Source organism: Etheostoma spectabile, unplaced genomic scaffold (assembly GCF_008692095.1).
Source record: "Etheostoma spectabile isolate EspeVRDwgs_2016 unplaced genomic scaffold, UIUC_Espe_1.0 scaffold314, whole genome shotgun sequence".
Classification (NCBI taxonomy): domain Eukaryota; kingdom Metazoa; phylum Chordata; class Actinopteri; order Perciformes; family Percidae; genus Etheostoma; species Etheostoma spectabile.
Genome location: NW_022605583.1, coordinates 479,125 through 491,323, shown reverse-complemented (window position 1 = coordinate 491,323; position 12,199 = coordinate 479,125). Strand labels below are relative to the sequence as shown.

The following is a 12,199-nucleotide window of genomic DNA, read 5'->3' as shown; positions in this document are numbered from 1 at the left end:
CGTTATATTTTGCTAGTAAAATAAATTAAAAAAGCCTCTTGTTTCTTGGTTCGTCCACTTCCATCTGTCTTTGTTGACACCTGCCACATGTGCCAACAGAGTGGAAATATTGGGCGGAAATGAACTAAAACCTCTTTATTTTGTGACGGGTTGCAACCAGAAAATGACCTAAAACTTAATCGCAATTCATTATTTATTCAGCAAATAACGTTTCCAACAGCGTTTATCGCATAAGCCGTATATCGATCAAGATAAAATCTGATGGACGTATTTCCTTTGAGTCAAAATTCAATCAAACTTTACTGTTTCCATAAAGCATTTTTCATTTGATATCAACCTCCTTTGATTAACAAATGTGGATGTAAACGAGCTAAGGACATTCCCCATTGACAGCCAATCACCGCCCTTCTAATTGAGTCCACGGGACCTTATTTGGAAAAAAAAAAATGGGGAAGGCCAATTATTAATTAGGTCCCATGAGGTCCACCGGAAGGGATTTGACTTCAGCTCTCTATACGTCCCTGACACAAAGTCTTGTCGCTTATCTATTGGTCAAGACACCCTGCTATTAACCTGACTTTTTTAATTTTGGTGTAAAAATAGCTCATATGAAGCAAACCCCCATGTGTTCAAGGCACTGAAATAAGTTAGTTTCACTAAAAAAGATTTATTAAACAGACAGAAGGTCAAATTTTGGCAAGACAAAGTCTTGTTGCCTATCCAGAAATTGAACAACATTTACTACAAATACTAAAATTGTCAGCAAATTAAATAGTGTGTGCTGGAGATCCATGTAATATCTTGTAGCTTCCATGATCGAAGGTGCACCCATGCGGTTTGGCAAGGATTCAGACCATGTGTTGATGAGTCATCAGGAATGCTAGGAAAGCAGTCTTGCTGCCACCGCAGTTCATCAATATCTTTGGTTTGGTCTTCCATGCTTCCTCTTTCATCCTACCTCACATATGCTCAATGATGTTCATGTCTGGTGACTGGACGGCCGATCCTGACCATCTGTCTTCTTCGCCTTGAGGACCTTGAAGTGGATGGAAGTATGCGATGGAGCCATCCTGCTGCAGAATTTGGCCTCTTTATATGTTGGGAATATAAGAGTAGCTAAGGTTTCTTGGTTTTTGAGACTGTTGATGTTGTCCTCCACCCTGCAGATCTCTCGCACACCCCCATATGGATGTTACCCCAGACCGATTTTCCGCCCACCAAACTTCACTGTTTTCTGGGGTGAATCTTGGATCCTAGGCGGCTCCAGTGTCTCCTGCAATATTTGCGGCGACTATGTGTAATTCACAGAAATTCTCTGAAAAATCCACTTTTCTCCACTTCTCCAGCGTCCATCCTTTTAGCAGGCTGTGGCCTTGGCACATGCCACACGGTTTTTTAATTGTCTTTTGTTTAGTGCTGGCTTCTGCACACGATACGACCTGGAGGCCATTTCGAACAGATCCGACAAACCGTTCTTGTGACACAGGGGACTTCAGGGGACCAGGTTCGTGGGGCTCTGCTGCATAGAAATGGGCTGGCCTTGACTTTCGAGCAACAAACGGTCCTCTGACAGTTGTCTTGCGGGTCTGCCTGACCTGGGCTTGTCAAAACATCTCCATTGTCTTCAAATGTTTTTTAATCCTCTGTACTTGACGCTGAGACACATTGAAGGTGTCTGCCACATCAGCAGTGGATCTGGTCTTCGCCTCTTGATAATCCAAACTTTAGTCTCAGGGGGAATCTTAGGCATGTTTGGCAGAGGTCGTTCAGTTGATGTGAAGGTCTAGGTGTACTGGGGTTGTTTTTATACACACCTGACCAGATTGATCCATTATTAGTCCCAGGTGAAGCTCATATGACAAGGCGACAACACTTATGTCTTTGCAAAAATTGACTCAATGGGCTTACCAAGCTGTGAATATTAGAAACTTTTGACAGTTTCGTTTGCACTGAACATTTTACAAAGCGGTTGGATTAAATGAGCCTTTTCTTGTAATAATCTTGATTAGAACTTATTTTCTGGCATCTTCAAGTCAATTTGTACACAAGCGACAAGACTTTTGTCAGGGACTGTAGATCTACACACTATGACGTCACACTAACACAAAAATGATGTCTCTGCTGTGCTCAGTGGCAATTTTAGTCCCTTTTTAGGGGGCTTAATCCCCCCCAAATTTTATCTTAGCCCCCTTCAAAACTTTAAATCATTTTTTTAATCAATTTAAGTGCTTCAAGTTAGAGTTTGTGAATGTGTCTGTTAGTGACAGAGGGCAACAATTCAGGTTCAGAGAAACAGGTTTAATATCCTAGGCACCTGTTACCCCGTCACAGAAACTTTTTATTTATTTATTTATTGTTTACACGTCATTATCATTTCATTTCATAAAGGGACTTTTGTAGTGTTTTTATATGATCAACATTTTGCATTTATCCTTGGTTATGATAATAAATACATATCCAGATCCAGTTGAAGAAATGGCTCATTGACAATCAGAGCTGTCAACATTACCAATAACCGTTAGACCTGCTCTCGCTGCTTTATTTAGTCAAACTACTAATGACACATTACAAACACACAAGTACACTTTAACTCACACAATGACATAAATATGTGACAGACATCTTTGGGATTTAACCTGCACCGATTTTTTCTAAAAGTAACATAATACCATCGCTGACCTTCTCACTAACTATTTCTGTCTTTGACATAGATACTCCGGTCTATGGCCAAAGTAGAAAACAGCAGATGCTCCAGCTACAGGGGGTCAATACAGGGATTTGTCAAATGGATACCCCTTCTGTTCCTTTTCTGTGCACATCTAATGGCAGAAGGCAGATTCACAGGCACAAGGCCAGGCCTTACAAGCTGGTTTGATGTTGCAGTGGCAAGCAAACAGGAGAGACAGTCCTAATGGCTCTACTCTCATGGATGTTATAATTCTATTCTTGGTGCATACACCACTTTAATTTGTGGTTATAAATGTATAGCTCCATTCACTCTATTGATGCTCATCCCTCTCACTCATTTATGTTATGGAGTCATAGTGGTTCCCAACCTGGGGATCAGGTCCCCCACAACATGTCTATACAGCACATCTGAGGGGTTGCATGATGATTAAAAGAAAGAAAAGAAAGGTTAGAATTTTATTCTGAAGAAGTCAACATAAACTGGGATTGCAGATATATACTGTATGCAAATTTCTTTCTGATTTCCTATCATGGTAATATAATCATGATTTTACAACTTTAGGCGTCTAAAATGATTCAATGTGCAAGGTACACAAATCATTCTTTGGCTGTAAGCCAAGATGTTGGGGACCTCCTGTTACAATGCATAATCTCTACATACAGTATTTTAATCTTTTGGAGTGACCAAGTAAGGTAGCATCAGGACTCCACACAGAAACAGAAACAACTGGACGTGTGATGTCCAAACAATATCACACAGAAATAATACTTACAGGGCAAAAAAAGCCAAGCATAGCCAGCGTAAAAAAATGGAAGGTTGTACATTATACAGGGGTGATACCAAAATACCAGAACCACAATTACAATTAAAGGGCAATATCCTTCAATCTACCAATGTCTTGCCTCTTTGTACCTCTAAAATTGTAATTTAAGACAAAAGATTTAAGAGCTTATAGATTTTGTCAGTTGGTATTCAAGTAAACATAACTGCCTTGTAAAGCACTGGAAACACACATAACAGCTCAATTAATTGAGTCTTAATGTATGTTGAATTATGTTTGCTTGTAGACAAACTTGAACCAGTTTTCATTTCCTCTATATTTTTAACCAAATGACATTGTTCTTCCCAGGAAAGTTATTGAACATTTTTTATGGAATTATTTGGTTATGATGAGACATTCTCCCAGTATAACTGTAGTGGTGTTCTGGTGTCCTCATTAAAATGCTATTTTGTCTACCACCTGCTCAATGTACCACATGATGAACGAATGTACATACTGTACTGCTACAAACCGTGACATAATGATACACGCAATACTCGGCACACTCGGCTCGTGACTAACCTGCTGTAGGTTGTCCGGAACTGGATTTCAGTCAGAATTCCCAGGGGGACACCATCTGGGCCGAACGCTCGATTCTATACATTCAGCAAGCTCTTCTCACACAGCACAGCGGGATTTAGAAATAGCATGGAGATGGTAAAACCACTTGACTACATCTTATACTGTGGTATACTGTAAAAATGAGATATCATTATTATACACTGTATAGAGAAATTTTCCGATCCAGTAAAGCAACATTCAAACTCAAAAAGAGGCTGTTTTTGAATAAAATATCCACGTTTTAATGTTTTCTATGGATGTTCTTCTCTATAGTTGAGCAGAATAGTACAACATTGTTTTGAACTTACCAGACAAATGACTATTCTCAACTGTGCATACATCTCTTGGCAAGTTAAGATTAAAAGAAAAAGAAAAAAATTATTCAAAATTTTCAAGTACTCTGTGTGTGTTCAAGTAGTACTTTTAAAAAGCATCTTCTTTTTCAAGCGAGAAACAGAGAAACCTGTCGATGCCTGTGCAACATGACATGATTCTACTTTAAAACTAATACAGTACTTGCATAAAATATACAGTAGGCTGTTGATTTCAGGGTCCCTTATTGTTAAAAGCAAGTCAAAAGCATACAGTAAAGCATCATTATTCATCATCATGTGATCATGTGCAAACAGTACTTTTGTGTTTCAGTAAGGTTCAGTCCAAGATCCCTTTCTCAAGGCGCCAGACCTGGGTCAAACGGTATTGCACTTCTTTTCATGTCCACTGTGTGCGGTGTTATTTAACGGAGGAAAGTCGAAAGGAAAAGATCCACCTTCAGATATTTTAGAATAGCATCAATCTGTGATGTTCCATGTATGTATATAAGAGTTATCCCTAAACAAAAATCATACTAATTTTCCAGGGCCCACATTTCTGTCATTGGAAACCGACTTGTGTATTGTTTCTTCAGGTGGGGGGAGTGGAGGAATCTAACTTATTTATTTAAATACTGTAACTAAGTACAGTCCTGGCTCATACTCAGTGAGCATTACTAGCTTATGCTATATTAACACTTTAACGCCAATAGATTTTAAAGGGCTGTATTGTAGTGTTGCACTTGTTGTACTCCATCACATTTATCTAGGACCATAGTCTACTGATACAAACTTTGCAATAAAAACATAAGCTTATAAAATATAATGCATTGCTAAAGAGGCTTGGGACTCCTTGCCAAAAAGCAGTCTAGTTCAGGCCTTTTGTCACATTTGAGATGTATATGAGTTGTTAGCACGTTTTTTTCTTCTTTCCATGCCCCATTAATCATCTCCCCTCATATTTACTGCATGTTGTGACCCTTTTGAGGGGACTCGGACCTTATGGTTGGAACCGCTGGACTAAACTACCGTACTGTATGTGAAGTAGTTCAAACTAGCTCCACCTGGACCAGCTACAACAGCAAAATGCTGCTTATGCGCTAATGCTTTAGTGATAACATTCTCATATTTTTACACATAATAATATAACACTCACAGGAACCATTTCCCTGCAGAATGATTACTATTACTTTTGATATTTTCAGTGTATTTCACAGGCAATAAAAGATTTTGGATGCATGACTTTTACTTCTCACACGATGTAAGAAAAAATGCACCATTAAACACCAAAAATAGGTCCAGAAATACAAAGAATAGTATCTGAGGGTGGATTTTTTTTATCAATCAGAGAGACTGTCTATTGTGACATGACTATCTGTGATTGACAACCATGAGTCGTTTTCTATTGTCCAAACACAGAAAAGCGCCTCCCATCTGCTGCTCCTAAAAATAGTTTGCATCTACAGTTTGATCCAGATGTGATTTAGACAGCTCTGCACACTTCATGGCTGAATAGCTGATGTGTATTGTTTGATAGTTTGGGAAGCTTCATTGTCCATCAGGTCAAAAGAGCAAAATGAAGAGAAATGTAGTAGATTTACGCCCCAAAATACCTCCCAGCGCCTCCAAACTCACCAATTACAATATCTTATCTTATCTTTTATCAGCACACACACAAATAACATCTAAAAAAATGACAATTTGTGGTTTATATTAAAGGAATAGTTATAGATCTTTGGGAAATATGCTTATTTGTTTTATTGCTAAGAGTTAGATAAGAAGATTGACATCATCATGTCTGTATGCTAACTATGAACCTTGAGATGGGCGCCGAATAGCTTAGCTTAGCATAAAGACTGAACGGGGGCAAAGCTAGCAAGCTAGCCTAGCTCTATCCAGAGGGGAAAAAATCTGTCCAAAAGAACACGATAACATGTAAATAATAACTTTGAACAGAGCCATGCTAGCTGTTTAACACAATTTCCATTGTTTATGCTAAGCTAAGCTAACCAGCTGCCTGGCTCCAAGTAACTAGCCAACACGTTACATATTTATGGTCAAACTTCTAATCTGTAGCTTTAACGTACAGACACAAAAGTGGTATTTATCTTCTCAATTGGGCGAGGCAAAGAAGCATAGTTTCCAAAAATGTTGAACTATTCCTTTAACAGCGTGACCTCACAAGAAGCTGGGTGACTGGTGTGTATCTACTCTGGATCCTGAAGGACTGATAGAAGCACATTGGAAACACCATCAGACAGATAAGGACCTGCTCTGGACTGACTTCTGGGCCCAGCAGAGCCAACTGGCCACTAATGGAACCCAGAAACCCCCTAGAGTACAGAGAGGACCAGGTTCTGTTGATTGTCAGAGTTGTTGATTCAGCCTGATGGTCATTTTTAAAGCAATGTAGAGTGTTTGTAGTGTTTTAACAAATCCAGTGAAGTATGTTCCAGTGCCAGTGAGTGTCTACTCACTCATCGCCGTACTTCTTTGTTAATGTGGTTTTTACTGTGTTATGGACACGTCATCGTGGTTTTTTGAACTTTTCCACTTGTGCAGTTACATAATGCAGCAGCGTTTGGGACTGATGCACCAGCAGTTTGGGCAGAGAGCTCTGAAATCCTAATAACAGAAGCAGCTACATAGGACATGAGTCATGTTGAGTTAGTGTGTGTGTGTGTGTGTGTGTGTGTGTGTGTGTGTGTGTGTGTGTGTGTGTGTGTGTGTGCTAGCTGTTTAACAATGTTAAACAGAACAGAGGATTCAGAGAAACTGCAATAAAACTGTGTGTGTGTCAATTTTATTGCAGTTCTTACAATCACAATTTGTTTAAATAAGGTTTTAGGGCAACAGGAGGCAACTTAAAGGCAGGGTTGGTAATTATTTCCAATGTAGACTTTTTAATATATTTTTTAAATGGTCTTTACACCCCAACAGCAATAAATAACTAATGGGCTCTGAAAAAAGAAGCGAGAGAGAGCCGTCATCTGTAGCCCACCAATCGCTGCCTTCAGGTCCGCTTGGAAAGAACCAATGAAATGCCTCCTGGCCCAGCTGTGCGTACTCCACCCCTCCCGCGTACGAGCCTGAGCTCAAAGCGCGTCATTGCATCTTTGTGTGTGGGTCGAAGCCCCGGGGAGCTGCTACTTTTCAAATCTTGCTAGCTTTTCAAGTTTACCAACCGTGCCTCGAGAAGAAACCAGAAAGTCTGAATTGGTGCTGCATCAGTCACAAATACTATGAAGGAAAACGTCTAAAAAACTCTACCGACTTTAAGAAGTACAGTAACCCCTGAGTTTTATCAGCAGCTCTGAGATTACCAAAAACACAAAATCTGAATTTACTGCAGAGCTGTTGTGTAATAGGCGTTCATGTTTTTTTTCCATCTTTCCACATTATTGTGCAGGTGCTCAACTGACTCGGCGTGAACCTGTTCTGCCGCTCTGCTGTCACCTACGAGTTGTGTACACTCTACACCTCATGTACTGCAGCGTGTAGGGACCGAAATGACTTCCTACTGTTAAGACCTCAAGTCAAAACTTGCTCGCGGCACTTTCTCAAACACATATTTGAGTAAGACTTTGCTGTTTACAGTATTTATGGGCTTTTTCCCTTTTGGGTGTCCCACTGTTTACTGGGATTCTAGCACCACATACATCTTCTGTACCTGCAGTCATATCTTTTGCTGTACAGACGCACTGGGCTCTACTGAAATTTGCTGTATTGAAAGGCTAGACGGAGCTGCGTCTCTTGAACACCCTGAATGGAGAGAGAATGTGTAGGCCCGACGTTATGGAGCTTATGCTCGAACACTGATGTGGACTGCAAACGCAGCCTGTGGATCCGGGCTCCATGTAGTGAGGACAGTTGCTGTTCTGCTGCATGTAGGTGTCCGAGAAGGTGAGCTCCTGAGGGATCATGGTGGGTGTGGAGCCCCGCAGCTTCTCCTTGCTCCTGTACCACAAGCAGGAGCATATAGTCTGGAAATGCAGCACCTCCGTGTAGACACCTTTCAAATCTTTCGCCTTCGTGGAGTCGTCTGCTACAGGTGTGGAAGAGGTCGAGGCTGAGATCGGTAGCAGACGAGCCACCTCTCCTCTGGGCTTGCCGACGGACGTCAGGGCCCTCTGCTTGGCGTCCCTTCGCTCGTCCTCGGTGTTCATGGTCAGGAAGCGAAGCACCACCAGGTTCAGGAAGGCTCCGACCACCGTCAGGCCCGTCAAAATGTAGACGAAGCAGAAGGCCACGTAGCGGGGGTCGTTCTGCAGCGCGTCGTCCCTCTGCAGAGCCACGTAGTCTCCGAACCCGATGGTGGTGAGCGTGATGAAGCAGTAGTAAAAGGCGTGGAGGAAGCTCCACCCCTCGCAGTGGGAGAACGCCATGGCCCCCACGCACAGCGTGCTCATGCAAGAGAAGAAGCCCACCGTCACCATGTTCGCCATGGAGACCTCAGTGTGACGCATTCCCAGGCACTTCTTGGCTTGGTGCAACAGGTACCTGACGAACGTGTTGATCCGCTCACCCAGGCTCTGGAACATGACCAGGGTGAGGGGGATCCCCAGGAGGGCGTAGAACATGCAGAAGACTTTCCCTGAGTCGGTGCTGGGTGCTGCATGGCCGTAACCTGAAGGAGAAGACGTCACAGGTTCACACAGACTGGTACTGTTTATGTATTTATTTCTTTAACCAGCAAAGCCTCATTGGGATATAATTACTCCATTCTATCTCTTTCTTTTTTTCTTTTTTCTGACACCTACTATTCGTGGGTGTCGTAGTAAAGAAAGGCAGTGAAAAACAACCACACAGACACACAACATTACACAGATTAAACAAAATATACCATAAAATCTAAATACAGAAATGTGATTCTAAAATCATGAATACAATCTGTAATACAGTCATATACAAGACTTCATCCTAATACAGGCTCAACAGGCACCTTATAAAGTGCCCATATTATGAAAAAAAACCTTTTCTGGGATTTGGGTAACTATGACTATCCTTGGTGTTTAGAGTGAGATCCGGTTTCTGAATGTCCTCTGCCTTCAGTCTCCAGGTGAGCTGTCCAACATCTGCACGGCTTTCTACGTCACTAGAGACGAGGTGGCTAACCGTAGCACATGCTAGCACTAGCATGCTAGCTTGTTCTGAATGTCAAAAAACTGCTACAACACACACTAGTTCATCATAATCTCCAAAATTACTACTTCCTGTCCCTGTTGTGTCCCTGGTCTAGAAGAAGTCTCCCAGCTAATCCTGCCTTGGACTGACCAAAGTTGGAGAAAGAGTTATTTAGCTGATGGGGTCTTACCTAGCTACTGAGCATGTGCGACAACCAACAAAGATAGTATAGAAGTGTGATGTCTCACTCTGGAGCTAAAACAGAGACCTAAACACACAGGGGGGAAAAGAGCATCCGCAGCAATGTGCAGTACAACACAAATATGGTGTTTTTTGAAAATGAAACCATGTAAACCTATTCTGGGACAACCTCAAAATACAGTTATGAACCTGAAATGAGCAGAATATGGGCGCTTTAAACAAGTTATTTAATGTGGTTGTTTAAAACCACATTAAATAACTAAAACTGATCCAAAACAATCACGTAATGAGACTCAACCATTGTGGACAGGTCTCTAAAAGAGGATTTAGACCTTCATGTAATGAGATCAAATCTGCAGACGTGTTTTAACCGTAACATGGATGTAGAAACGTGAAAAAAACACGTTTTTAGTTTCCAGTCAAACGTGTTAGGCTTGTTGGCTTGTCTCGCATGGGGGTCACGTAGCCTCCGTCTGGGCCTTTCATGTCATTACCACTGGAGTCCCAGAGCTGAGTCTGAATCTCCCCAAATCCTCAAAGACTCCCTTAACCATCTGGATGAAAGAATATTCTGTTTGCTGCTTGAGAAAAAAGACCTGGGACCTGGGACCTGCTTCTGTTTCCTAACCAGAAAGCATGAATTCCATCTATCTTTTTTTTAGAACAGGAAAATATTTGAAATTGGAAAATAATATCATCAATTTGGACAAATATAGGGAAAATATTGGTTGATGTCATTTCTTGGCACCATCTGTGTGCCCAAAATGTATGCCTATGTGAGTATGTGATACAAATTTGCAAAATTTAAATTAAAACAAACTGTATAAAAAGTATAGATTTTACACAAGAAGAAGAAAACCAGTAAGTGGTCTAGCCTTGATCTTAGAAAATGATCTTTCTACAATCCCTGCTATAAGACCTGCACTGAGCATCTTTCAATGCAAGGGCTTTAATTAAAAGCTTTTAATGTGTTGATTAAGAAACTTCCGCTCACCTATGGTCGTAATCACAGTGATGGCGAAGTAAAAGGACCCAGAAAACTTCCACTGGATCCCTGCTTTGTGAGGTTTGAGCTGTAAGACGACGTGCTCCATCTCCTCGAAGTTCTCTTTGGTCAAGTTGTATTTGCGCATGAGTTCGTACTTTCTGGCGTCGAGCCTCCTCTTGTGACTCTTCTCCTGCTTGGACTCCAGAGTCTCGAAGACGGCCGCCCCGACCACCAGGTAGGTGAGGATGCTGATGATGAGGGCGAGAGTCCTGGCGTTTTGTCTCTTCATGATAGGAAAAGGGTAAAAATGCAAAAGTGCAGGTGGGGAGCTGCGACTCTTCTACCACCTTCTCCTGACGCACTCCGGATCCAATCGGGGTTAGGGGGGAGGATGGGGGACTTTTGGAGACGGAGCTGTTCTCTCAGCACCACCCCCACGTCACAGTTGGATTGCTACTGTATTTGGACTATTTGTCACCGACTTATATTTAGACTCTGCAGAAAAGAAACGCAGGGCAATCCCACAGACTGTCAGAGGTAGCAGCTGAAATCATGCGCTTTATTTCCGGTAGGCTTTTTTTTTTTTGCGCACAAACGCGCGCATCTCTCCGTTAAATCAAAGTTTTCCCAAGAAGCGGACACCCTCCTCAAGCAGAGGCTCCAACTAACGACGGGAAATGTAACCAGGTGTATGATCCATGTGTTCATTCACAGATACAATATTTGCCTAGTGGCTATTTAAACAGACCGGCTCTACTGGCTTCAGAAGTTGTCTAGCAACCTAATGATAACCATCATCTCCCATGAGCAAATATTTTTTTAAAAAGCACATCCTTTTCATGAGAAGTAGGACTCTTCAGCTCAGACACACAACTTTTGACACACTGCTATAGAAAACAAAGGAGCGTTAAAAACAGAAAGAAGCACAATGTGTGGTTTTATTGTTTTATGGCATGGAAGAGGACAATATTTACATATCACTTATTATCAGAGTCTTTTCCTTTTGAATTTTGCTCCTGTCTAAAATAAAAACGGGCAGTGCTGGTTGAAAGGATCGCTCCACCAATTTTACACATAAAGTTTGGAGCTGGAATGTCTTTTGTGTCTCTGGAGGAGCCTTTTATCTAGAAAGACAGTGACCCTGGTGATGTCATAGTGATGTCATTACACATTTATAGAGCTTAGCAGTGTGGTTCCGGAAGTACTCATGGAGAAATACTACACTACCGGGTAGGGAAAAACTCAGGCGCAGTACAACTCATCTCACGTTGGTGGAAAAGGGTTCGGGAGACCTGGATGTCCCACACTGCAGGCAGGACCACGGGGTGGGACACTCTCTGAAGTCCCTGTCCCCCTGAAGGTGGAGTCATGCAATTAAGTCAACCTTTAAGGTCAACGCTAACACAGATGCTAAAGCCTAGTTCAGCCTCTCTCTCTCTCTCTCTCTCTCTGGGAAGCATCAGATGTTAAAGTCAAATTCAGCCCCTCTCTCTCTCTCTCTCTCT

General features: G+C 41.8%; 1 protein-coding gene across 1 annotated transcript; it reads right to left on the bottom strand.

The window, feature by feature from the left end:
• Positions 1–7,258: 7,258 nt before the first annotated feature.
• On the bottom strand, positions 7,259–11,328 carry kcnk3b (potassium channel, subfamily K, member 3b). The gene is made up of 2 exons (XM_032511029.1): positions 10,701–11,328; positions 7,259–9,008 (listed from the first exon to the last, which is right to left on the bottom strand). The coding sequence occupies exons 1-2, from the start codon at positions 10,981–10,983 to the stop codon at positions 8,116–8,118; spliced, it is 1,176 nt and encodes a 391-aa protein (XP_032366920.1). The 5' UTR covers positions 10,984–11,328; the 3' UTR covers positions 7,259–8,115.
• Positions 11,329–12,199: the final 871 nt, after the last annotated feature.

Bases quoted from the DNA above. Each gene is read 5' to 3' on its own strand.
- kcnk3b (XM_032511029.1), bottom strand. From the start codon at position 10,983: ATGAAGAGACAAAACGCCAGGACTCTCGCCCTCATCATCAGCATCCTC. The intron at 9,009-10,700 runs GTGAGCGGAAGT...CTTCTCCTTCAG, and splicing joins CACTGTGATTACGACCATAG to GTTACGGCCATGCAGCACCC.